At 42.7% G+C, this 23,433-nt stretch overlaps 1 protein-coding gene across 30 annotated transcripts in view; it reads left to right on the forward strand.

The window, feature by feature from the left end:
* Positions 1 to 23,433, forward strand: part of BLM (BLM RecQ like helicase) — a 169,672-nt gene that overhangs the window by 122,194 nt on the left and 24,045 nt on the right. For 29 of the 30 annotated variants that reach the window (XR_007475457.1, XR_007475459.1, XR_004475940.2 and 26 more), the window contains 7 exons: positions 1,540 to 1,735; positions 3,894 to 4,084; positions 8,324 to 8,471; positions 15,422 to 15,621; positions 16,063 to 16,255; positions 19,364 to 19,486; positions 21,610 to 21,811. Coding sequence is in view for 8 of the 30 variants with exons in the window: in XM_049705762.1 (XP_049561719.1) it covers positions 1,540 to 1,735; positions 3,894 to 4,084; positions 8,324 to 8,471; positions 15,422 to 15,621; positions 16,063 to 16,255; positions 19,364 to 19,486; positions 21,610 to 21,811 (1,253 nt within the window). In the remaining 22 variants the exon portion in view is untranslated. Of the gene's footprint in view, positions 1 to 1,539; positions 1,736 to 3,893; positions 4,085 to 8,323; positions 8,472 to 15,421; positions 15,622 to 16,062; positions 16,256 to 19,363; positions 19,487 to 21,609; positions 21,812 to 23,433 lie in introns of those variants that run through there. The other variant, XM_049705759.1, reaches the window with a different exon arrangement.

Consider the following 23,433-nt stretch of genomic DNA (forward strand, 5'->3'; position numbering starts at 1 on the left):
CGGCGTGCAGTTCCTAGCTGTGGTACTTACAGTTACTGAAATCATGTCATTAGCCTCAGTCTGGCTGCCAGATCGTCCAGTTGCTTTTGAAATACTATTTTTGAAGTAGCAATTCATTTTTTTAGGTGGTAAAAAAAGCATTGCAGCTTTATTTGTGTAATGTAATTTTGCCTGGAGATATAATATTTTTGGCTGGGTTATAGGTCCTAAATTTGCCACTGAAATGGATAGGCTTGAAAGAGATTTTTTACTAAAAACTGATATATCAAGCTCCTGAAATTTACCTATCACCTTGCTTCCACTGAGTAATTTGCATAGACCAAGATCCACGGTCTCCAGCCTTTTTTTTTTCCCTAGTATAAGCAACTCTCAGACTTTTGCCCACGAGTTCCAATACAGTTTTCACAAGTTTTGACTCTGAAATTAGCTGATGAATAAAAGGAGCTGGTGTGTGATCACTTGCTACCACTGGAAAAACGGATAGTAAGTTCTCACCTGGAGCAGGTGAGAACGCCGCTGTTCCTGAGTCATTGGAAAATCTAGCAGCAGTGACCTCTAAAAGCCCAAGCCCTGGGAACAACCAGAGCTCCTGAGAAACACAGTTACCGAGGCAACAGGGGTATCATGGCTGGGTGAGCCACACTCCCACACCTCCATATCAAAAACATACGAGAGGGCTTCCCTGGTGGCGCAGTGGTTGGGAGTCTGCCTGCCGGTGCAGGGGACACGGGTTCATGCCCCGGTCCAGGAGGATCCCACATGCCGTGGAGCGGCTGGGTCCATGAGCCATGGCCGCTGAGCCTGCATGTCCGGAGCCTGTGCTCCGCAGTGGGGAAGGCCGCAGCGGTGGGAGGCCCGCATATCGCAAAAAAAAAAAAACATACGAAAGCAAACAGTGGTAACACATCAGGAGGCGACTGCTGCTGATCCTGGCTCCCTTGGTGATAGCCCCAAATCACACAAGCAAGTGCCTGCCACACCGAGCTTCTCTTTACTTTCTTGGGTCTGAATAGAACTGCAAATTATCAATATGAAAATCTCATATTAGTCATGCTAAATAATGGAACCAAGTTAAGATATTAGACTCTTATATAGAGTACATTTTAAAGTAAGATAGAAGATAAAGCTTCTAGAAGCATCTATTATTAAAATGTTCCTTTAGGGCTTCCCTGGTGGCGCAGTGGTTAAGAATCCGCCTGCCAGTGCAGGGGACACGGGTTTGAGCCCTGATCTGGGAAGATCCCACATGCTGCGGAGGAACTAAGCCCGTGCGCCACAACTACTGAGCCTGTGCTCTAGAGCCCGTGAGCCACAACTACTGAAGCCCGTGTGCCTAGAGCCCATGCTCCGCAACAAGAGAAGCCACCACAATGAGAAGCCCACACACCACAACGAAGAGTAGCCCCCGCTCAATGCAACTAAAGAAGCCCGCGCGCAGCAACAAAGACCTAATGCAGCCAAAAATTAATTGATTGATTGATTTAAAAAATGTTCCTTTAAATGCATTATGAGTCTAATAGGCTTTTGCTTTTACATCAGGTTATCTGTGCGACGATTGCATTTGGAATGGGGATTGACAAACCTGATGTGCGATTTGTGATCCATGCATCCCTCCCTAAATCCGTGGAGGGTTACTACCAAGAATCTGGCAGAGCTGGAAGAGATGGGGAAATCTCTCACTGCCTGCTCTTCTATACCTACCACGATGTGACCAGACTGAAGAGGCTTATACTAAGTAAGCTGAGCTCCATTGGGGACACATGCTGTCCTCCTCGGTCTCGTTTTTGTCATCTACCCCTGCAGTTGTGGTGTTTTAGGTCCAGTTTTCCTTAAAATAGAGGCACTTAGAGAGATACGGAAGTTTTATTTTAATTCATGTTTACGATAAAAGTATTACATGCTTGTTATGTAAAATTCAAATGATACAGATGTGTTGAGGACTGAAAAATTTCCAAATCATGCCTCATATGCAGTCCTGCCCTAAGAAATAACTCCAGTTACTGATTTCCTTTGTATCCTTCCAGGCCCAATTTCTGCATGCATCCTGGTATATAACAAATTTCAAGCATGCAGAAAGGTAAAATGGAAAAAAATAATGAACTGTCACGTACCACCGTCCAGGTTAGGAAATAAAACCCCTACATAGCCCTCTCCTATCTCATCCCTTTACCTCTTCATTGGAGTTAGGCAATATCTTATATTTGATATTTACCTTTCCCAAATGCAGGGTTTTTTACAATATAAATGCGATTCCATTATATGTGCTTTTTTTTCCCCTAAGATGTAGTTGATTTACAGTATTATATAAGTTTCAGGTGTACAGCGTAGTGATTCACAATTTTTAAAGGTTATACTCTATTTATAGTTATTATATAAATGTGCTTTTTTAATATGTATATGTTGACCTGATTTTTTTTCCAGTCAACACTAGGGTGTAATTATGACTCCAACTAGTACACATAGCTTGACTACATAGAGTTCCATAGTATGGTATTCCATGTTTATTGAACCAGTCCCCTTCTAATAGATAAAAAAGTAAAATTGCCTGTTTTGAGACCACTTTTGAATGAACTCTGGTAGAGATACTGAGCACGGGAAATGGCACTTACCAAGCTCTGTGCCAAGTAATGTTCACCTTATTTGCTTGTAACCACTAGTTTTTGAGGTAGTCCCATGAGAAAAGTGAGCTTCAGAAAGGTTTTGTAACTTGCCCCCAAGAGCAGCCGCAGCGGTAAGGGGAAGGGTAGTGATAATGATGATAGTTTCCTTACCACTTACTATATGCTGCTGTCTTAAATGCTTTACGTATATCACTTCATTTAATCTTCACAACAACCCTAAAAGATACTACTATTATTCTCCTCATTTTACGGAAGAGGAAAATGAGATACAGAGCTAGGTAAGTGGCAGAGCCCTGATGGAATCCAGGTTCATCTGATTGCAAATTCCATGTCCCTTGCACTATACCAAGATAATTCTCAGTGCAAAAATGAAACTTTTAAACTTAGTGTGTCCATTTGTGTTTTTAAGCAGAACCTATATTAAGTTAGGTCCAAATAATTTAGTAAGTATTTAAATGCTAAACACTTAGCAACCATTTGAAAAAAGTAATACTCATAAACCAGGAAAAAAAATTTTTATTTCATTTTTAACTAACAACAATTGCTTACAAATGAAAAGTATGTACATGTGGTTCTCAGACCTTGGAATCAGATTGGACACTGCCACCCTCATTTCCTGTTTCACATTGATTTTTTGGAGGTACTTATTTTTATCATAGCAACTGCCAAAATTTCAGCTTCACAATGTCATTAGAAGGAAAGTAGCACATCATAAACTACCTCCAACTAGTTGCTTGTGTGGTGTTCAACAGATGTCAGGTATTGCTGTGTTTCTCTTAAATTTAAAACACCTGCCAGCACCCCTGTGAATTCATTGCAGCAGCCGCCCCAGCCCTGGGGGGTCCTTGGTACATAGTTTCAGAACCACTGGCTTAACCACTTTGATCCCAGATACTCAGGGAGATGCACAGCCCACTGCCGTGGCTCCATGCTCTGCTTGCTTTGGATGCTGGGTTCAGTACATCCTTGTCTGATAAATATAGTAAATATAATTCAGATATTTATCGTTGGGAATAATGAAGAGTTGCAAAATTTTTTCAGCTACTCCTGACAACCTATGTTTATTCCTGCAAAACTACAATCTTGAAGATGAACATAAATATTCAGTTAATTATCATATAGCTTCATGTCATGTTGATATATAGTGCTATGAATAATTTTATTTCATTTAATATTTAAAGTTATATGAACCTATTCTAAATATTTCTGTGATATTCTTTTCTATTTTTCTACTCTAATAAGTATGTTTACTGTGTTCTTCATCTCTTTTAGTGGAAAAAGATGGAAACCATCATACGAAAGAGACTCACTTCAATAATTTGTATAGTATGGTACATTACTGTGAAAATATAACAGAATGCAGGAGAATACAGCTTTTGGCTTACTTTGGCGAAAATGGATTTAATCCTTATTTTTGTAAGAAATACCCAGATGTTTCTTGTGATAATTGCTGTAAAACAAAGGTAAAATAAGAAAGTTTTAAATTCTTTGTGATGAGGAACTTGCCAAGTTTTTTTTTTTCTTCTCTTAATTTAGAAAAGTTAGATACAAGTTAGATTGCAGTAAGTGGCCCTAGGGATTTTAACAAGGGGATGATGGCTTCCTCCCCGTGTTAATTGGGAATAGAAACATTTTAATAGTATTTCTGTGGAGTATCCGTAGAACTAGAAGCCTGTTAAAAATATATACTGGGGCTTCCCTGGTGGCACAGTGGTTGAGAGTTCGCCTGCCGATGCAGGGGACGCGGGTTCGTGCCCTGATCCGGGAGGATCCCACATGCCGCGGAGCGGCTGGGCCCGTGAGCCATGGCCTCTGGGCCTGCGTGTCCGGAGCCTGTGCTCCGCAACAAGGGAGGCCACAGCGGTAAGAGGCCCGCGTACCGCAAAAAAAAAAAAAATATATATATATATATATATATATATATATATATATATACTGGACCTGTTTTGGTGGTTATAGGATATTTAAGAAATATCATTAATCTGTAAATACCCAAAAAGATCCAACATGGGCAGGTAGAATATTTTACATTCAACTCTGTATTTAAACATCTTCATTCTCAAAAGGGTTGTAACTAGTGTACTATGTGTTTGAATTCAGATCAATTAGATTACTCTGTAAACTGGTTTTTAAAAAACTGTAAAGAGTAAGGGCAATAGCTTCAGGATGCGTTTGCTATCATCTGTCCTAAAAATAACTTTGGGAGGTTGTTAAATTCAGTCGTTAGGTACTGTATTGTACCTATCATGGTAATTCTATGTTTTAATGTCTACTGTACTTCACAGTTTACAGAGCTTTTTTTTTTTTTTTTTTTTGTGGTATGCGGACCTCTCACTGTTGTGGCCTCTCCCATTGTGGGTGGAGCACAGGCTCTGGACGCGCAGGCTCAGCGGCCATAGCTCATGGGCCTAGCCGCTCCGCGGCACGTGGGATCTTCCCGGACCGGGGCACGAACCCGTGTCCCCTGCATCGGCAGGCGGACTCTCAACCACTGCACCACCAGAGAAGCCCCCTACAGAGCATTTTCACAGTTGATATATTATTTGAAATATCTGTGCAAGATGCTGGGGATTCACATATGAACATGATATAGCCAATTCACAGACAGGAGGGGAGACAGACATGTATGTGTTCATATCACTGTGATACCGTAGGCAGCGCTAGCCAAGCAGAGGGTGATTTACTCTCTCTTGGGGTGGAATCTGTGGATTTATGGCCATCTCAACCCACCACACCCCACTCTGTAGACATTGCTAATCAGTTCACTCATTCAACAAATATTTGTTGAATGCCTGCTCTGTGATAGGCAATGTTCTAGGAGTTTGGGATACATCACTGAACAAAATATAAAGATCCCTACTCTTGTGGAGCTTACATTCTAGCAGAGGGAGGCTGAATAAAGACTATACGTTATAAGTACATGTTAAGAGGAAAGAGCTTTGATGAAAAGTACAGCAGTGTAAGGAGTCAGGAATGATGAATGGGGTGCAGGATGCAGTGGCCCAGGGAAGTCTTACTGCAAAGATGAGACCTGAGCGAAGACTTGAAGAAAGGAGTTAGCTGAGCAGCTCTCAAATACGGATGTTCTTGGCTAAAGCCAAGACCAGAGGCCCTGAGGTGGGGGGCGTGCCTGTGCCTTCGAGGGGTAGTGCCTGCCCAGGGGGAGAGGGGAGGCCGGTCAGAACGGTGCCTGGAGGGCTGAGAAACTGGAAGAGTGGAGCAGCCCTCAACCGAGACATTTGGGGAAGACTGGCAGGGAAGATCAGGGGTTTGGTCTGGGGTGTAGTGAGTTAGATATGTCTTGGATCCAGCAAACTGAAGAGAGGCTGGTGATACCATAACTCTGGGAGTGGTTGACATATAGTTGAATTTGAAGTCATGAAAGCAGATGAAATCTTCACTGGTATAAGTTTATAGACAGAAGAGAAGAAAACCAAAGACTGAGCCCTGAGACTTGAAGAGGTTGAGGAGAAGAGGAAGAACTAGGAAAGGAGACCAGGAAATAGAACAAGTGAGGTAGGAGGAAGACCAAGGCAACTAAGCGTAGGAGTGCATCAGGGAGGAGGGAGCGCTCCCTAGTCACCTGCTGCTGCCGAGCCAAGTACTATAAGGACCGAGACGTCACCTTTGGGTTTAGCACCGCGGAAATATGGGACCTGGACTTGACCAGTTTCAGTGGAGAGGGGCAAAATTGGAGGCAGTGCATATGGAGAATTCTTTCAAGTTTTGCTTCAAGGATGAACAGAGAAATGAAACTGTAGCTGCCAGGGGAAGTGGAGTCAAGAAGAGACAGGAGAAATATATTTGTGTGCTGATAGGAACGTACCTACGGAGGATGGAAATTGATGTGTGAGGAGAGGGAAGAATTGCTGAAGCAGTGTCCCTGAGTAAGCAAGGGGGCTTGGGAGCTAGTGCAGAAGGACAAAGACTGGCTTAGACAGGAGCTTGGATAGTTCGTCTATAATAACAGCAAGAAAGAAGAGAAAATGTGGGGCAGGTACTGGGGATGGTTGTAGTGAAGGAAGTTTTGAAAGCTCTCTTCCAGTTGTTTGTTTCCTCAGCAAAGTAGGAAGCAAGGTAGTCAGCTGACAGGACAAGAGTGGGGATTGAAGAGAAAGGAGAAAGTGTGAAATTGTCATCTAAGCTGGGGTCAGCAAACTTTATCTTAAAGGGCCAGAGGGTGGTAAATATTGGCTTGGCCAAAAAGTTCATTCGGGTTTCCGTAAGATCTTATTTGGAAAAACCCAAACGAACTTTTTGGCCAACCCAACATTTCAGGCTTTGTGGGCAGTCTCTGTCACAACTACTCAATTCTGCTATTTTAGCCCAAAAGCAGACATAAATTACAATAAATACACCGATTTTTCCATAGTTGTGTTCCAATAAAATTTGATTTACAAAAACAGGTATACAGCTCATGGGCCGTAATTTGCTGACTCCTATTCTAAGAGAATGGGGGAGAGATAGACTAAGCATGTATCATCGATTACTTGGCAGCGTTAAGGATCCACTTGAGGTTTGTGGCCCTGTACTGAAAGTGAAAACAGTCAGCATAGTTGTGTGTGTTTCTCCTGCCAAGTTCAGCTACACAGCTATAGGCATGGAATGGTGGAGAACTGGATCTCGTGTGTTTTGTCAAACAGTGTGACCCAAGGGCAGGGGAGTTGAAGGTATACGAAAGGTTATGTTATAATTGATCGGCTCTGGAGTTGAAGCTGAACATCTGAGGACGAGGATCAATGGATAGGCTGTCCCAGTGGATTGCTGGAGTCAGAAACTAGATGGCGTGAGTTAGAAAGGCAGGAGGTAGCGGTCGGAGAACAAAAGGGTTGCTGATACTAGTAAGGCTAGGTAGTGGGTGTGAGCATGGGAGTGAGGGGCTGACATATGTGGAGGACAGGATCACTGGAGTATAGGAGATCAAGTTGCCAAAGGCCAAGGTGTGGGAGGATCATCTCTGTACACTAGTCACCAAGAATTAAGGCAGGAATGATGTTGGAGAGAGTGATGGGGCACTCTTTCATGATGATGCCAGATAGAGCCTCAGAATCACTACCAATTGTTAGTATAGGACAAGAAACCTGTTTGTCTTCAGGACTGTGGTGGATGAACAAGGATTCGAAGGTAGAGGAACTACATGTACAGAGGCACAGAAGCACGATGCAGCTTTTGAGAACAGCAGGTGCTTAGTATTGGGTTAGAGAACTAGGATAGACAATAGCAAAAGACCACATAGTAATGGTAGGCAGAGTTTGGAGACAACTGAGGGGAATGAGAAAGGGAACTGACCGGAGATGATAAAAAGGATTGACTGTGGTACCAAAGACCCAAAAGAGATCAGAACTCATACATCTGCATGGTTGGACAATGTTTTTCATCCCTAAAGGTCACCATCCAGTAAGTGACCAAAAGAGGTATGAAGGGTTTTGAAAGAAAAAGAATATTTCTACCCACAGAGTGCTCTCAGGTAACTGTCTGTGAAACAGAAATGAAATAGATATAGTAGAGTGCTAATTATTCTAGACATAAGGGTTAATATAAGAACTTAGAAAAGAATGAACATTTGAAACTTCCTTGGTTTTTGGTCTTGGTTTTAGTCTGGAAATGGTTTATTATGGGATTGTTACAGTTAGTATTAAATCCTAGCGATCTAGGTATCGGTATCTTAATTATAGCAAAAGGTAATCTCTTTTTATTCATAGGATTATAAGACAAGAGATGTGACTGATGATGTAAAAAATATTGTAAGATTTGTTCAAGAACACAGTTCATCACAAGGAACAAGAAATATAAAACATGTAGGTCCTTCTGGGAGATTTACTATGAATATGCTGGTCGACATTTTCTTGGGTAAGTCATCTGTTTTATTGTTTGAGTTACATCGATTAAAATGGAACAGTTAGGGAATTCCCTAGTGGTCCAGTGATTAGGACTCTGCACTTCCACTGCAGGGGGCGCAGGTTCAGTCCCTGGTCAGGGAACTAAGATCCCACAAGCTGCATGGCACAGCCAAAAAAAAAAAAAAAGTTGAACCTCTAAAGAATTCATTACAAGTACATAGAAAAAATCTCTTCTGTATTCTTATAGAAGCTAAGAGTTTTAGAATAAAACCTTTTTGAGTAACAAAAGAAAATCAGTTTTTATGAATTATTACAATTATTTTTATAGAATTTATGTAAGTCACTAAGATGAGTTTCTACAAACAAAAAAGAAAATAATAAAGTTTATACAATTTCATCTGAGTGAATAGAATATAACTTCCCTGGAGAATTACCCACTGACTGACTTCCAGTTCGGGATGGTAGCGTGAGCATAAGTATCTGTCTTCTTTTTTCACTTGAGGCCCCATTAAAATAGTAGCAAGGAAATAAAATGAGGATTAAATCCATAACAGCATAGAAAACCAGAAAGAGACCATCATCAGATTAGAGGTTTTAAAAATCTTTGACAAAATGGATGGAAGCATATTGAAAAATGGAATGAAATGCAGGAAATCACAATGCACAATAAATGTAGAGAAAGTTACAGCAGAGGGGCTGTCAACCAGGTAGAACCCCATTATCACCAGGCTGACTCAGACTTGGAAGCTCAGAGGCCTGGGGGGTGGGAGTAAAAGCAGAGGAGCCAAAAATAGGAGGGGACAGTTAAAAGAAAGTCTGCTCACAAAAGAACTGCACGGAATAGCAGCCTGCAGTTGATTCTGGAACAAAGATAAACTGCTTGAGGAGTAGAGAGACAGCTGAGCTGGGAGCCAGCACCCCTAAGTGGCATTTGGGGGCCACCCAGCCCACTTACCCTAAAGCAAACCTGGTAACTAGATATCCCCATTCAGGGGAGGAATTTGAGGGGAAATAGACCTAGATATAAAATAACAAGAAATCCACCTAAAAAGTTTAACCTGGGGGGCTTCCCTGGTGGTGCAGTGGTTGAGAGTCCGCCTGCCAATGCAGGGGACGCGGGTTCGTGCCCTGCTCCGGGAAGATCCCACATGCCGCGGAGCTCCTGGGCCCGTGAGCCATGGCCGCTGAGCCTGCGCGTCCGGAGCCTGTGCTCCGCAACAGGAGAGGCCACAACAGTGAGAGGCCCGCGTACAGAAGAAAAAAAAAAAAAAAAAAGTTTAACCTGGTCCCTAAAGACTAAATATAAATAGACAATCAAGGGGACTTCCCTGGTGGTCCAGTGGTTAAGAATCCATATTGCAATGCATGGGACGCCAGTTCAATCCCTGGTCAGGGAACTAAGATCCCACATGCTGCGGGGCAGCCAAGCCCACGCACCACAGCTACTGAGCCCACGTGCCACAACTAGAGAGAAACCCGTACACTGAATGAAGAGCCCATGCACTGTAACTAAGAACTGATGCAGCCATAAATAAATAAATAAATAATCTTTTAAAAAAAATTCAAGAGGATGACCAAGGGACTTCCCTGGCTATCCAGTGGTTAGGACTCCCCACTTCCACTGCAAGGGGCGAGGGTTTGATCCCTGGTCTGGGAATTAAGATCCTGTGAGCTGTGAGGTGCAGCCAAAAAGAAAAAAGCGAAAGACCAAATAAGTAGCATATTTGACCCTGGGGATAGAGATAATTTAGAAAATAAGCAATAGCTTTGGGGATATGGGAGGGGAAACTCCTGATAGTATATTCATAAAGACTTAAATAATAATAGAGTGTTACAGAAAATAGAGAAAGAGCTGTTAAAAATTTTAAATGATTGACACAAGTAAATTTAGTGGAAAGGTTGGAAGATAAAGTCAAGAAAATTTTCTTAAGACCTGAGCAAAAGGCTATATGGAAAATGTGAGAGACAAAATATAAATCAATTCTTAGGAGATGTAAAATCTGACAAATAAAATTTTGAAATAGAAAGTAGAGAGAGGGAATTATCAAACCAATGATAAAAGAAAATTTCCCAGAATGGACAAGAAAAAAAACCTTAATTAAAATGCCCACTTGGGGAGTTCCCTGGTTGTCTAGTGGCTAGGATTCAGTGTTTTCACTGCTGTGGCCTGGGTTCAGTCCCTGGTCAGGGAGCTAAGATCCCACAAGCCACGCAGCGTGACCAAAATTTTTCTTAAATATGCCCACTTAATGCTAAATAAGATGCTTTATAAGATGAAATTTAAGAATACCAAGAGTGGGGCTTCCCTGGTGGCGCAGTGGTTGAGAGTCCACCTGCCGATGCAGGCGATGCGGGTTCCTGCCCCAGTCTGGGAGGATCCCACGTGCCGTGGAGTGGCTGGGCCCGTGAGCCATGGCCGCTGAGCCTGCGCGTCCGGAGCCTGTGCTCCGCAACAGGAGAGGCCACAACAGTGAGAGGCCTGCATACCGCAAAAAAAAAAAGAAAGAATACCAAGAGTAACGAGATGTTAAGGAAGAAAAACTTTTTCTCCACTCTGTTATATTTAGTTGTTGGGGACATTAGCAAGAGAAAAGACATTTAATCACGTATGTGTGGGAGTTCATAGAAAATGTGACTCAAAGGGGCAATTAGAATTTGAGGCTGGTGTACCGTTTTAATAGGGGAAGTAGAGGCGGGAGAAGGGTTAGGAGGAAACAAATGATTTGAGGGAAAGATAAATGGGCCCTTAGGAGAAAGATAGCGGGGAGACATGGCAGTTTTTGTGACAGTGTCTGTTTAGGTGTTGTGTGGAGACTTCTCATCTCCAATGATAAGAGTCAGTTTTCTCTGGTTGCTCCTGGGGAGGGGATTTAAGACAACTGAGTTCTTTTGGGAGTCTCTGCTTTTTGGCAGATGGATTTCAGAAATTCAAGTACCTTCTGCTCAAAATAATTTTTATGCCACTGTGGCATGTTCTGGACCCCTTCAGAAATACTCCAGAAAGCTTTGGAAAGAAAAAGCAAACCAAAACCAAACTGACATCAGATTAATGTCAGTAGCCCTGGAGACTAGAAGGCAAAGAAGGTGATATCATGTATACCATAAACAGAGGAACTGACCCATGGGTCCAGTGAGAAGAAATCCCAGAGTCACAGCTATGCAGCAGGTCCAGTAAGCAGTCTGTACAAATTGTAACGGAAAGTTGGGAAAAATAAGTCCCAAGCAATATAGAGAAAGAACAAGAAATGAATTTTTTTATTGATGACAGTAAAGAACACAAATGTTACTTCTCAACAACAAAAGGAGAAAGGCACTTAGAAACTCCTGCGGAGGGACTTCCCAGGCAGTCCAGTGGTTAAGACTTCGCCTTCCAATGCAGGGGGTGCGGGTTCAATCCCTGGTCGGGGACCTAAGATCCCACATGCCTCAGGGCCAAAAAACGGAAACATAAAAAACAGAAGCAATATTGTAACAAATTAAATAAAGACTTTAAAAATGGCCCACAGCAGGGCTTCCCTGGTGGCGCAGTGGTTGAGAGTCTGCCTGCCGATGCAGGGGACGTGGGTTTGTGCCCCGGTCCGGGAAGATCCCACATGCCGCGGAGCGGCTGGGCCTGTGAGCCATGGCCACTGAGCCTGCACGTCCAGAGCCTGTGCTCCGCAACGGGAGAGGCCACAACAGTGAGAGGCCCACATACCACAAAAAAAAAAAAAAAAGGCCCACAGCAAAAAAAATCTTAAAAAAAAAAAAGAAACTCCCAAGGAAAGATTATAAAAGAGAACCAAGGTCAAATAGAAAACAAAGGAAACGGCTGCATGATTTTGAGTAATTAATAAAATATGCAAAAAAATAATCCGTTTGTCTGAATACACTGAACGTCCTCCTTAGAGTTGCACAAGAGTCATGAGTTCTAAGTGGGGAAGGAAGCTTGTTGTAATACAAATGTTGCTGATTAGCTGCAATAGAATCAATGTATAGACTTAAACATGGTTAGAGAACAGAGCAGGATATAGACGTTAATCTTGATGATGTAAAAATAAAAGTACAATAAATAAAAATAAAAGGGGGGACTTCCCTGGTGGCACAGTGGTTAAGAATCCGCCTGCCAGTGCAGGGGACACGGGTTTGAGCCCTGGTCCGGAAAGATCCCACATGCTGCGGAGCAACTAAGCCCGTGTGCCACAACTACTGAGCCTGCGCTCTAGAGCCTCCAAGCCACAATTACTGAGCCCACATGCCACAGCTACTGAAGCCTGCGTGCCTAGAGCCTGCACTCCGCAACAAGAGAAGCCACCGCAATGAGAAGCCCACGCACTGCACCAAAGAGTAGCCCCTGCTCGCCACACCTAGAGAAAGCCTGTGCACAGCAATGAAGACCCAACGCAGCCAAAAATAAACTAATTAATTTTTTTAAATAAATAAATAAATAAAAATAAAAGGGGAGTATATGGACAGCTTGGGGTGCTGGTAGCCTCCTACATAGTGGGGAGGGAGAGTGGTCAGACACTCTAAAGTTACCCCAAAAACCAATAGATGAACCAGTATTATGTAACTAGCAAAATTCAGGGCAGGGTAAAGTGAAGGGGGTGGTATACATGAGATAAAGCCTCATCTTTCATTGTGAAGGGTCAATAAATAAATGTCAGGTGGTGATTCTGGCCAGTGGCATGACAGCAAGAGTACCTCCATGCAGAGGTAACCACTAGAAGAGCTGAAAACAAGCTATTTAAAAAGTGATTGCTGGGGGCTTCCCTGGTGGCACAGTGGTTGAGGGTCCATCTGCCGATGCAGTACACGGGTTCGTGCTCTGGTCCAGGAAGATCCCATATGCCGCGGAGCGGCTGGGCCCGTGAGCCATGCCCGCTGAGCCTGCGCGTCCAGAGTTTGTGCTCCGCAACGGGAGAGGCCACAACAGTGAGAGGCCCGCGTACGCGTACCGCAAAAAAAAAAAAAAAAGTGATTTACGGAACTTCCCTGGCGATCCAGTGGTTAAGACTGTGCTTCCACTGCAGGGGGCGCGGGTTCGACCAGAGATCAGGGAACTAAGATCCCACATGCTGCGAGGCGCAGCCAAAAAAAATTAAAAATAAAAAAATTAAAATTTTTTAAAAAGTGATTCCCTTGGAGAAGAGTGAGACTAGGGAGGGGAAGGGTGGAACAGAGGAATGTTCCTTTTAATTATAAACCTGCCTGTGCTATATTGTATTTTTTTCCTATGTACATGTATTACTTTAATTAAAAATCTATAAAGCAATTAAAAAATTAGTAGCCTAGATTGGAGTAGGAAGATGGTTTGTTCAGTTTCTCAGCTGTGTCTCCTGGATCTGTACATTTCTCAGGACAAAGCAACTTTTAATGCTGGTCTTCCCATTCTGGATTCTTGCCTTCTCCTAGTTTGGACTCTTTTGGGGGTACAAGGGGCTGCAGATAAAATAATTTGTTATAAGAACGATACATGATCATTCTACATTATAATATGTAGAAAACCGAAAAATACAAATAGCTCCCAAAAAAACTGCTAATGTTTTAATGTGTGTTTGCTCACAATCACATATTTATCATATTGTATGTATAGTTTCTGTCATTTTTATATAACAAGATATAAGCATTTTCTTATTTTTTTATTCTTAAGTAGTTTTTAATTTATATTTTATCATATTGATGAAATATATTTAAATAGTTTTATTTTAGGACATATTGTTCTATTGTAAATAGTGATGTGATAAATAACCTTTTAAATACACCCTCATCTACATCTCTGTTTGTACCTTTCATGTACATTGCTAAGTCAGACATTTTTCTGACACATTCTTCAGTTTCTCCTTAGCTCTTAGGTGTTTTTTAAGAAAATTGTTTATGTTTCGTCCAGATTTCTTAGTTATTCTCAGCACTAGGGTTGGTCCACATCAGCCAGCCCATTATCAGAGCAGTAGTCCTGCCCCAGGACTGTGACATTTCAGGGATACAAATCACTTGAAGAAGGAAAAACTTGAATCATTCAGCATCTATGACCAGAAGCCATCTGAAATTTACAATAATGTAATTATTTGGAAATCTTAAAATAGAGCTAAAGCTTTACAAAGTAATTGTTAATTCTGATTATAATCAGTGTCACAAGCCTTCTTAAGTAGATTGTTACAATAAAATTGTGAGGCTTCCCTGGTGGCGCAGTGGTTAAGAATACACTTGTCGAGCCCTGGTCTGGGAGGATCCCACATGCTGCGGAGCAGCTAAGCTCGTGCTCCACAAGTACTGAGCCTGCGCTCTAGAGCCCGCGAGCCACAACTGCTGAGCCCACGTGCCACACAACTCCTGAAGCCCATGCGCCTAGAACCTGTGCTCCGCAACAAGAAAAGTCACTGCAATGAGAAGCCTGCACACCACAAGGAAGAGTAGCCCCCACTTGCTACAACTAGAGAAAGCCCACACGCAGCAACGAAGACCCAATGCAGCCAAAAAAATAATAAAATTTTTTAAATTGTGTTTATGATGAAAACATTAGTCATCAGTGCAGCGTGGATGTGAAACCAAGGATCTAGCTGTGGGTGGGACTCTCAGTCAGTGGGAGGAGGAGGGAAGTATACAGCCTTGTGGAGTGTTCTGCAACAGTGATATGAAGCTATTAGGGTTTATATGAACTGTCTTTGATTTGTTTGCTCTAATATAATTTTATAAGCTGTACATGCAACATGCTAAAATGATAAACTTAATTTTGCTGCTGTTTTTGGCCAATGCACGTTATAAAAAGATGAAGAGAAGTACATACAATTATTTTAGCATTCTACTCAAATATTCTTACTTCATGGAAACAAGTGTCTATTTGTGCCATGGTTTTTCCTGCAGAAGAGCTTAGCTATCGCATTTACCCAGACCTGTCCATAAATGGCTTTTTTAGCCTCTTCTGTTAGAGTTATGGTATACCTACATTTACTAATCTAATTTCTCTCACCTTCTTACCAGGGAGTAAGAGTGCAAAAATTCAGTCAGGAATATTTGGAAAGGGATCCGCTTATTCAAGACACAATGCTGAAAGACTTTTTAAAAAGCTGATACTTGACAGGGTTTTGGATGAAGACTTATATATCAATGCCAATGATCAACCAATTGCATATGTGATGCCTGGAAATAAAGCCCAACATGTACTAAATGGGCATTTAAAGGTATGGTATTTTAAATGTTTATTTTATTTTATTATCTCACAATGAGTAGACAGAACTATTTTACTGTGAACTCAAGTGTCTTTTCCAAAGCTTATGGATACTGAATTTATATATACTGTCCTATATGAACATATTCTATTCTTCTTAATTTAGAAAGAGATCTTAAAATTGAACCCAAGTAATGTAACACCTGTCAAAATGAATTGAGTGGGTTGGTTGTCAGATCATTAAATCATCGTATATTCATTAAATAAACACTTATCAGAAAGCTAGTCTGTGCTGGCATGGGAAATATAAAGATGGAGAATATACAGCCCCGTTCCCAAGGGACTGACTATCTACTTGGCATAACAGAAGTACCCCCAAAATATGTAATTAAGCATTAAATAAAGCCTCTATGTGCATGCACTCATTCCTGTGTTCTCATTTTCTCTCACAAAGGTAGACTTTATGGAAACGGAAAATTCCAGCAGTGTGAAAAAACAAAAAGCTTTAGTGACAAAGGTATCTCAGAGGGAAGAGATGGTTAAGAAATGTCTTGGAGAGCTTACAGAAGTATGCAAATCTCTGGGAAAAGTTTTTGGTGTCCATTACTTTAATATTTTTAATACTGTCACTCTCAAGAAGCTTGCAGGTTGGTGTTTGTGAGTCTTCTGTTGCATGGCATAAGTTAATAGGCTAAAAGTTAATCTTGCTAAGGAACTTATCAAGAGCATTAATATATCTCAGTCTTTTTGATCTCTGAATTGAAAGCTCAGAAAAACAGTTTAAACTCATTCTTGAGATAAAATATATTTTTTAAGATATACACAGTACTTTGTTATTCAGACATATGGTATCATTTCAATCTTATACTTCAGTCTAATGCTGCATGTTAGGATATGGATAATTCTAATCGCTAACACCAGATGTCACTTAATGAATTTGTGTGCCTTATTTGCCTGCCTTATGATGTTTAACTATGTGTGTACATGTCTTTGCAATGCGGAGCTAAGTTCCTTTTGAAAAGAGATTTTGTTTTATGCTTCTCTGAATCCGGATCTAGCACACTGCTGTGTCTAAGTATTTTTTGATAAATCCTTGCTGACGTGAGTTATTTCCATGGCTTCAGACAGCTCAACCCAGAATTCTAATAGTAGAGTCCCTGGAAAATAAGTTGGCCACATGGTTGACTGACTAATGTACATTTCCTTCCACCCTCTTCCTTCATAAAAGCTTATAATCATCACTTCTCTCTCTTCCATTCCCACTCCTGCCACCATAGGTCATTACAGTATTTCATCAACTCTAAAATGCCACATTGTTATTTTATGGACTATTGAGAAAGAAAAAATTCTACTAATTAAACTGTGACACAGTGCTTTTATTGAAAGAGTTGTTTTTACTTTATTTAGATTTTTATCACATATAACTGTGCCTATATGGAAAATGCATACAATCAAAGTAGATTGATTTAAGTACTTGTAAAAATTCACATTCAAAACCTGACTCTTCTGAATTATTTTTTGAGTCAGTTGTCCATGTCTTTGTTTTCCCTCATGTCATCAGGAACGTTAGTGACACAGCCTTTTTAGCATGCTCCACTCTGTTCCCCAAAATTTTAATCAAAATCCTTGTCACCCGTTCTGATTTGATGGTGACACTTTCTTGATGATACCAGAAAGTGTCCGCGGGAGGCTGCACGTCTCTCAGTAACACAAATGTAACACTGCTTCATCTACTTCAGGTCATGTAAAGCACTTGGTTGTTTCTTGCAAGAAACTGTGGAATTGTCATTTCCTCCAGAACATACAATTTGCTGTGTTAATGCCAAATTTATCCCCCGTTACTCCGTTTCTGAGCTTTTCTGCATGCACAATCATTTTCTCAATGCTAATCACAATCTAGTCTTTTCTAACACATTTCATGTGCAGTTCAGTTCAACATGTGAGCACTGCAGTGGCGCTGTCGGCATGCCGGCAGCACTGATAGCTATGACTGAGATCTCACATGTGGAGGCAGTGACAGCACAGCTGCCATTTGGCCGTTAGCACTTGTAAGACGCCTCTTGACCTCAGGAATGCCAAAACACACAAAAAAAAGAGTATATCTTAGAAACCATGAAATGTAGTATTTTGTTCCTAGGCTATTAGTGAAGTTTCCTAACTGGTTTCCTTATCTCCAGATGTGAACATAATATTCATTTTAATCTTCTAAATACTTGGCTAAAATTCCAACAGCTCTCCAGATAAAGTACAAATTCTATCAGGAATCTGCATTTTTTATTTTATTTATTTATATTTTTTGGCCGCACCCTCACAGCATACAGGATCTTAGTTCCCCGACCAGGGATTGAACCCACACCCCCTGCAGTGGAAGCGTGGGGTCTTAATTACTGGACCGCCAGGGAAGTCCCAGGGATCTGGGACTCCCCCACTTTATCTTCCAGTAACCCTTTCCATAAACCTCCTGGTCTGTCCCACAGGTCTTTTCTTTTCCTCTAAACATAGAAATGATGTTACAATCACGGATTTGAAATCCACCCTTTGCTCAACTCAGATACATGGGAATTATTACTGCCTCACTGCCCATAGCCAGTGCATCAATAAATCCTACAGACCCAGCCTCCAAAACATGTCCGAATCTATTTCTTCTCTCTGTCTCCACTACTACCCGCTAGTTCACAGCGTCCTCTCTCGCACCTGTAGTGGCTTCCACCAGGCTCTGGTTTCCCCTCTTTCCCTTACAATCCATTTCCCATGTACAGCAGCCAGAGTGATCTTTAAAATAACAGGCTTGTCTAGCTGTAAGACTGTTGTGCCTTCTCTACGCAGAAGACTCTTTTTTTAAAAAATTTATTTATTTTATTTATTTATTTTTGGCTGCGTTGGGTCTTCGTTCTGTGCACGGGCTTTCTCTAGTTGTGGCGAGGGGGGGCTACTCAGTTGTGCGTGGGCTTCTCATTGCAGTGGCTTCTCTTGAGGAACACGGGCTCTAGGTGCACAGGCTTCAGTAGTTGTAGCATGTGGGCTCAGTAGTTGTGGCTCACAGGCTGTAGAGCGCAAGCTCAGTAGTCGTGAGGCACGGGCTTAGTTGCTCCGCAGCATGTGGGATCTTCCTGGATCAGGGCTTGAACCCTTGTGCCCTGCATTGGCAGGTGGATTCTTAACCACTGCACCACCAGGGAAGCCCTACGCAGAAGACTCTTAATGGCCTACTTGTTAAAGGCAGAGTACTTGCTTCACCCACGTGCAGAAAGACCTGAAGAACAGGTTTGGGTTGGGGGGAAGTAAGAATTCAGTTAAGGCCTTACTGAGTAGGGTATACAAATGTGGAGTGCAGGGGAGAAGTCAGAGCTGGAAATACAGATGTGGGCCTTTTCTGCAAACAAGCGTCACCATACTTGTAGCTAGACAAGTCTTGGTTGTGAGAACAGTGGGCCAAGAGCAAAGTCCAGTTACCTCTCGGGCACACTGCCCAGGAACCCCCACTCCGCTTACCCCCATATCCCGTGCTCCCTCCCATTCTCGGCCCTGACTCCACACACCTTTGCTGCTGGGATTGGACCACAGGCTCCTGCCCTCTGGGCCTGTGGGCTGCCTCTGTCGGCATTTAACTGCCTTTTAGAAAATCAGCCCATGTACCCGGTGCTCTGCAGCTAGTTGGCACTTAACAAACATGTGCTGAATGGGTGAATGAGCATAAATTCAGTGGGTTTTCTCTGGGTGGTAATTTAAATTTCTAATTTTATGCCCATGCACAGAATCTTTATCGTCTGATCCTGAGGTTTTGCTTCAAATTGATGGTGTTACTGAAGACAAACTGGAAAAATATGGTGCAGAAGTGATTCCAATATTACAGAAATATTCTGAGTGGACATTACCAGGTTCAGTATACAGCCAAATATGGGTTTTCTGAAAGCGTCTTTTAATGTTAAACGATGCATCTCACTGGATTAGAATCATGTGGTTTCTGGCTTGTGTTAATGGTCCCTACACCTTTCACACTGACATCCAGGTTCTCAGAGGAGACCCCAGTGGTATGCCAGGCACCTCTTAGAGGACACCGGTGCTCAGGTCCCCCAGGGGAGACCCGTTACTGAACTTGCTAACAGGACCCAGAGGACGACCTTTGGGCCCAGGAGTTGCTTGTTCTGTTAAGGCAAGTGCCTGAAGAATCTGGAACCCTGGGTGCAGATTACATATCTGCCCCCATCTCACTCTGTAATCCTTGGCAGGCCACACATAGCCTCTTTGTTTTTCAGTTTCTATGTCTGAGGACGGGAAGTGTTATCTGACAATCATGTATAAAGTTTAAGAGTGGAGTTTAAATGTTTTGGGAAAATGAACATGTAATTGGACTACTGGAGAATCTTATTGTTATTAGCCACTGAAAGAATCTGCCCGAGTGAGTGCATCATTAGTGGACCTTCCCAAAGGTTGCTGGAAGCCTGTCATGTAGCACCTCTAATTACGAAGCTCAACACTGAGCTATAGAAAGCATGGACGCGGGGAAAAATCGAGAACAAAGAAAGATTTCGTTGTGGGAGATACAGGTGCAGGAGTCGGGCGCCCTCCTTCAGCGTATTGCCATATGCAGACTAGCCAAGTGAAATGTTTCCCTCTTTCTGTAACGGACCACGGAAGGGGTCCTTCTCAGAGTAGCAGGATGAGACATGAGTGAGCATGCATTTCACATTCTGTCTCTCCACAGTCGTGTTTTATCCATTGACAAAACGCCGAAGAGTCAGGTTTTCGTTAATTCCTCTGTGTGGTAATTATTCCATAAATCCTTACTTCAAATACATTAACCTCTTAGTGGGAACTTAATGTTTGTTTAGTATAGTAACTTGTTTGGATAGGGATTTTTGCCCACGTAAGGTAGGGCTGCTCTGCAAAAACAGCCCACAGTGTGGTCATGATCACTCCCACTTATTGAGGGAGGACAGAGCCAAGAGCTTTGCCTATTCTGTGTCATTCAGTCCTTATAACACTGATTTTATTTTGTTTTTTTATTTATTTTTATTTTATTTATTTATTTTTGGCCACGCCACGTGGCTTGCGGGAGCTTAGTTCCCTGACCAGGGATTGAACCCAGGCCCACTGCAGTGAGAGAGCCCAGTCCTAACCACTGGACCTCCCTGGATATTCTCCAACACCCATTTTAGAGGGGAAAAGTGGTGAGGGCTTTTCATTTCCACAAAGTCCCCCAGCTGGGATGACAGCACACTTCACCCGAGCTGCACTGTCTGCCCGTGTGCCCTTCCTACCATGCAGTAAGGTAGGGTAGCCTGAGGGTGAACCAGACCAGCCAGGAAATATCTTCAGAAAATGAAGACCTGGTCACTGTTAACCTAGAAGGAGATTTCGTGCTTTGGGTGTGCCTTGGGTTGCAAATACCTATGGAAATTACCATCTTCTTTGCAAATGTGTGCTTTCATACAGACCCATTTCCTGCATAGTATGTGAAATGTTCACAACTATTATGCAAAGAAGAGTAAAATGTGGTCTAGAATTTTCTGACAGCCATTTACTAAGTAACTATTGCCCAAAGATGAGGTGCAGGACATAGTTATGTTTTCCTTATGTTGGACTTATTTTTTCAGCATGTGTAAAACTATAAATAAAATTGTCTTTTGTTTAGCGCTTTATACTTTTCAAAGAACTTAACAGGATTAATTGCCCATACAATAACAGGGACGTGGGCTACAGAATGTGAGCTAATAAAACCTGACGTCTCTGGTTAAGTTAAAGAGCATCACACATTTTCTTAGTGAACTCTGAACCCCTTTCTTTAAAAATAAATTGCCATTGACTACTTTGGGGCTTTGTGAAATTAAATAAGTGCTCAGTTCTTGTGGGGTGTTTGAATCCAAATGGCAAGATGCTACAGGAAAGCAGCTGGGCTTTGGCTGAACTGCACCCCTGTGCTGTGTATCTCCGCGTAGACTGTAACCACACTTGGATCAGAATGGCATCACTGGTAAATGTCTGCATTGTCCATTTGTAGCTGAGGACGATTCCTCACGGAGAAGCCCCTCCAGCAGCAGAGGCACTGGAAGAAATGCCCCTGAGGAGCTGGATGAGGAAACACCCATATCTTCTCACTACTTTGCAAATAAAACCAAAAATGAAAGAAAGAGGAAAAGGATGCCAGCCTCCCAAAGGTCTAAGAGGAGAAAAACTGGTTTTGGTGGTTCCAAGACAAAAGGGTAAGTTCTGCCACCTTTTCTGCAATGTAGGGTAGAAGTGAGAAAAATATAAAAGTACAGCTGCTCTGATTTGCTTTGAAGCATTTATTAAAATAAGCCATTGCCATTGTTAAATGTTGCCTCTCCCGTTTGTGGAGTCAGGATTAAGGTCTGATCCCAAACAAAAACATTTGTTTCAGATTTTTAAGATATCTACTCCTAGGTTGATGATCAAAGTTTTCTAGTTTGCAAAAACTTCTCCAATTTTGACATTACCTTAGGAAAAAAACTTTTTTTTTCTGCCAGTTGCTCTTAAGTGAATTTTCCACCTATAATACTGTAAATCATATACTAGCTGAATAAACAGGGGTTTTTGTTTGGTTGGTTTTTGTTTTTTTAAAGTTTCTTTTTATTTATATATATTTTTTTGGCTGCGTTGGGTCTTCGTTGCTGTGCACGGGCTTTCTCTAGTTGGCGGCGAGCGGGGGCTACTCTTTGTTGCAGTGCGCGGGCTTCTCATTGCAGTGGCTTCTCTTGTTGTGGAGCACAGGCTCTAGGCACATGGGCTTCAGGAATTGCAGCATGCGGGCTCAGGAGTTGCGGCATGGGGGCCCTAGAGCACGCAGGCTTCAGTAGTTGTGGCACGTGGGCTCAGTAGTTGTGGCTCATAGGCTCTAGGGCGCAGGCTCTGTAGTTGTGGCACATGGCCTTAGTTGCTCCGCGGCATGTGGGATCTTCCCGGACCAGGGATTGAACCTGTGTCCCCTGCATTGGCAGGAGGATTCTTAACCACTGCGCCACCAGGGAAGTCCCAACAAAGGGTTTTGTTTTCTCATCACCCTTATGCTTTCGCCAATACTTGCTACACCGCTTCTATTGCTGCAGAATCTGCAGGGCCTCCACGCGGAGGCTCCGCACACTCCCTGCCATTCAGTAACACCTGGGAGAGCCAGCCTCCCAAGCTTTGCAGGGTAGCAGAGAAGAGGCCACAGCAGGAACCCCAAGAGGTCAGTCCAGCCCCGCCATCTTCCCTTTCCTACATCTGCCTGGCTCCTGAGCTGGGTTGCACCCACTTTGGGTGCTCTCTGCTCACCAAGGCGGAACAAAGATAGCACTACCATAAGGTCCTGGTGACGATCTGGGCAGCGTCTTATTTCTTCATAATCACACTGCTTCTGACAGCCCCTTTTTCCTGTTTTCTGCAAGGACATGCTCTGCCCTTGCCTTGTAGGTAAGGTCTGGTAGGGTTGTGACCACCCCATCAGTCTGGAGAATGTGGCCCTAAGCATTTATGTATTGTAACAGAAATGCTTACAGGAAAAGGGAACAAGTCCTCAGGAAACTTGTGCAAGCTGTTGTGGTTTTTTTGGGTTTGTTTTTTTTTTTTGCGGTACGCGGACCTCTCACTGTTGTGGCCTCTCCCGTTGCGGAGCACACCGGACGTGCAGGCTCAGCGGCCATGGCTCACGGGCCCAGCCGCTCCGCGGCATGTGGGATCTTCCCGGACCGGGGCACGAACCCGTGTCCCCTGCATCGGCAGGCGGACTCTCAACCACTGCGCCACCAGGGAAGCCCTGTTGTGTTTTTCTTTTTCAGTTTTTCTACCTCTTTTCCTTCTGGGTAATAAAGACCAAAAATTGAGT

The sequence above is a fragment of the Orcinus orca genome, chromosome 2, assembly GCF_937001465.1.
Source record: "Orcinus orca chromosome 2, mOrcOrc1.1, whole genome shotgun sequence".
Lineage (NCBI taxonomy): Eukaryota > Metazoa > Chordata > Mammalia > Artiodactyla > Delphinidae > Orcinus > Orcinus orca.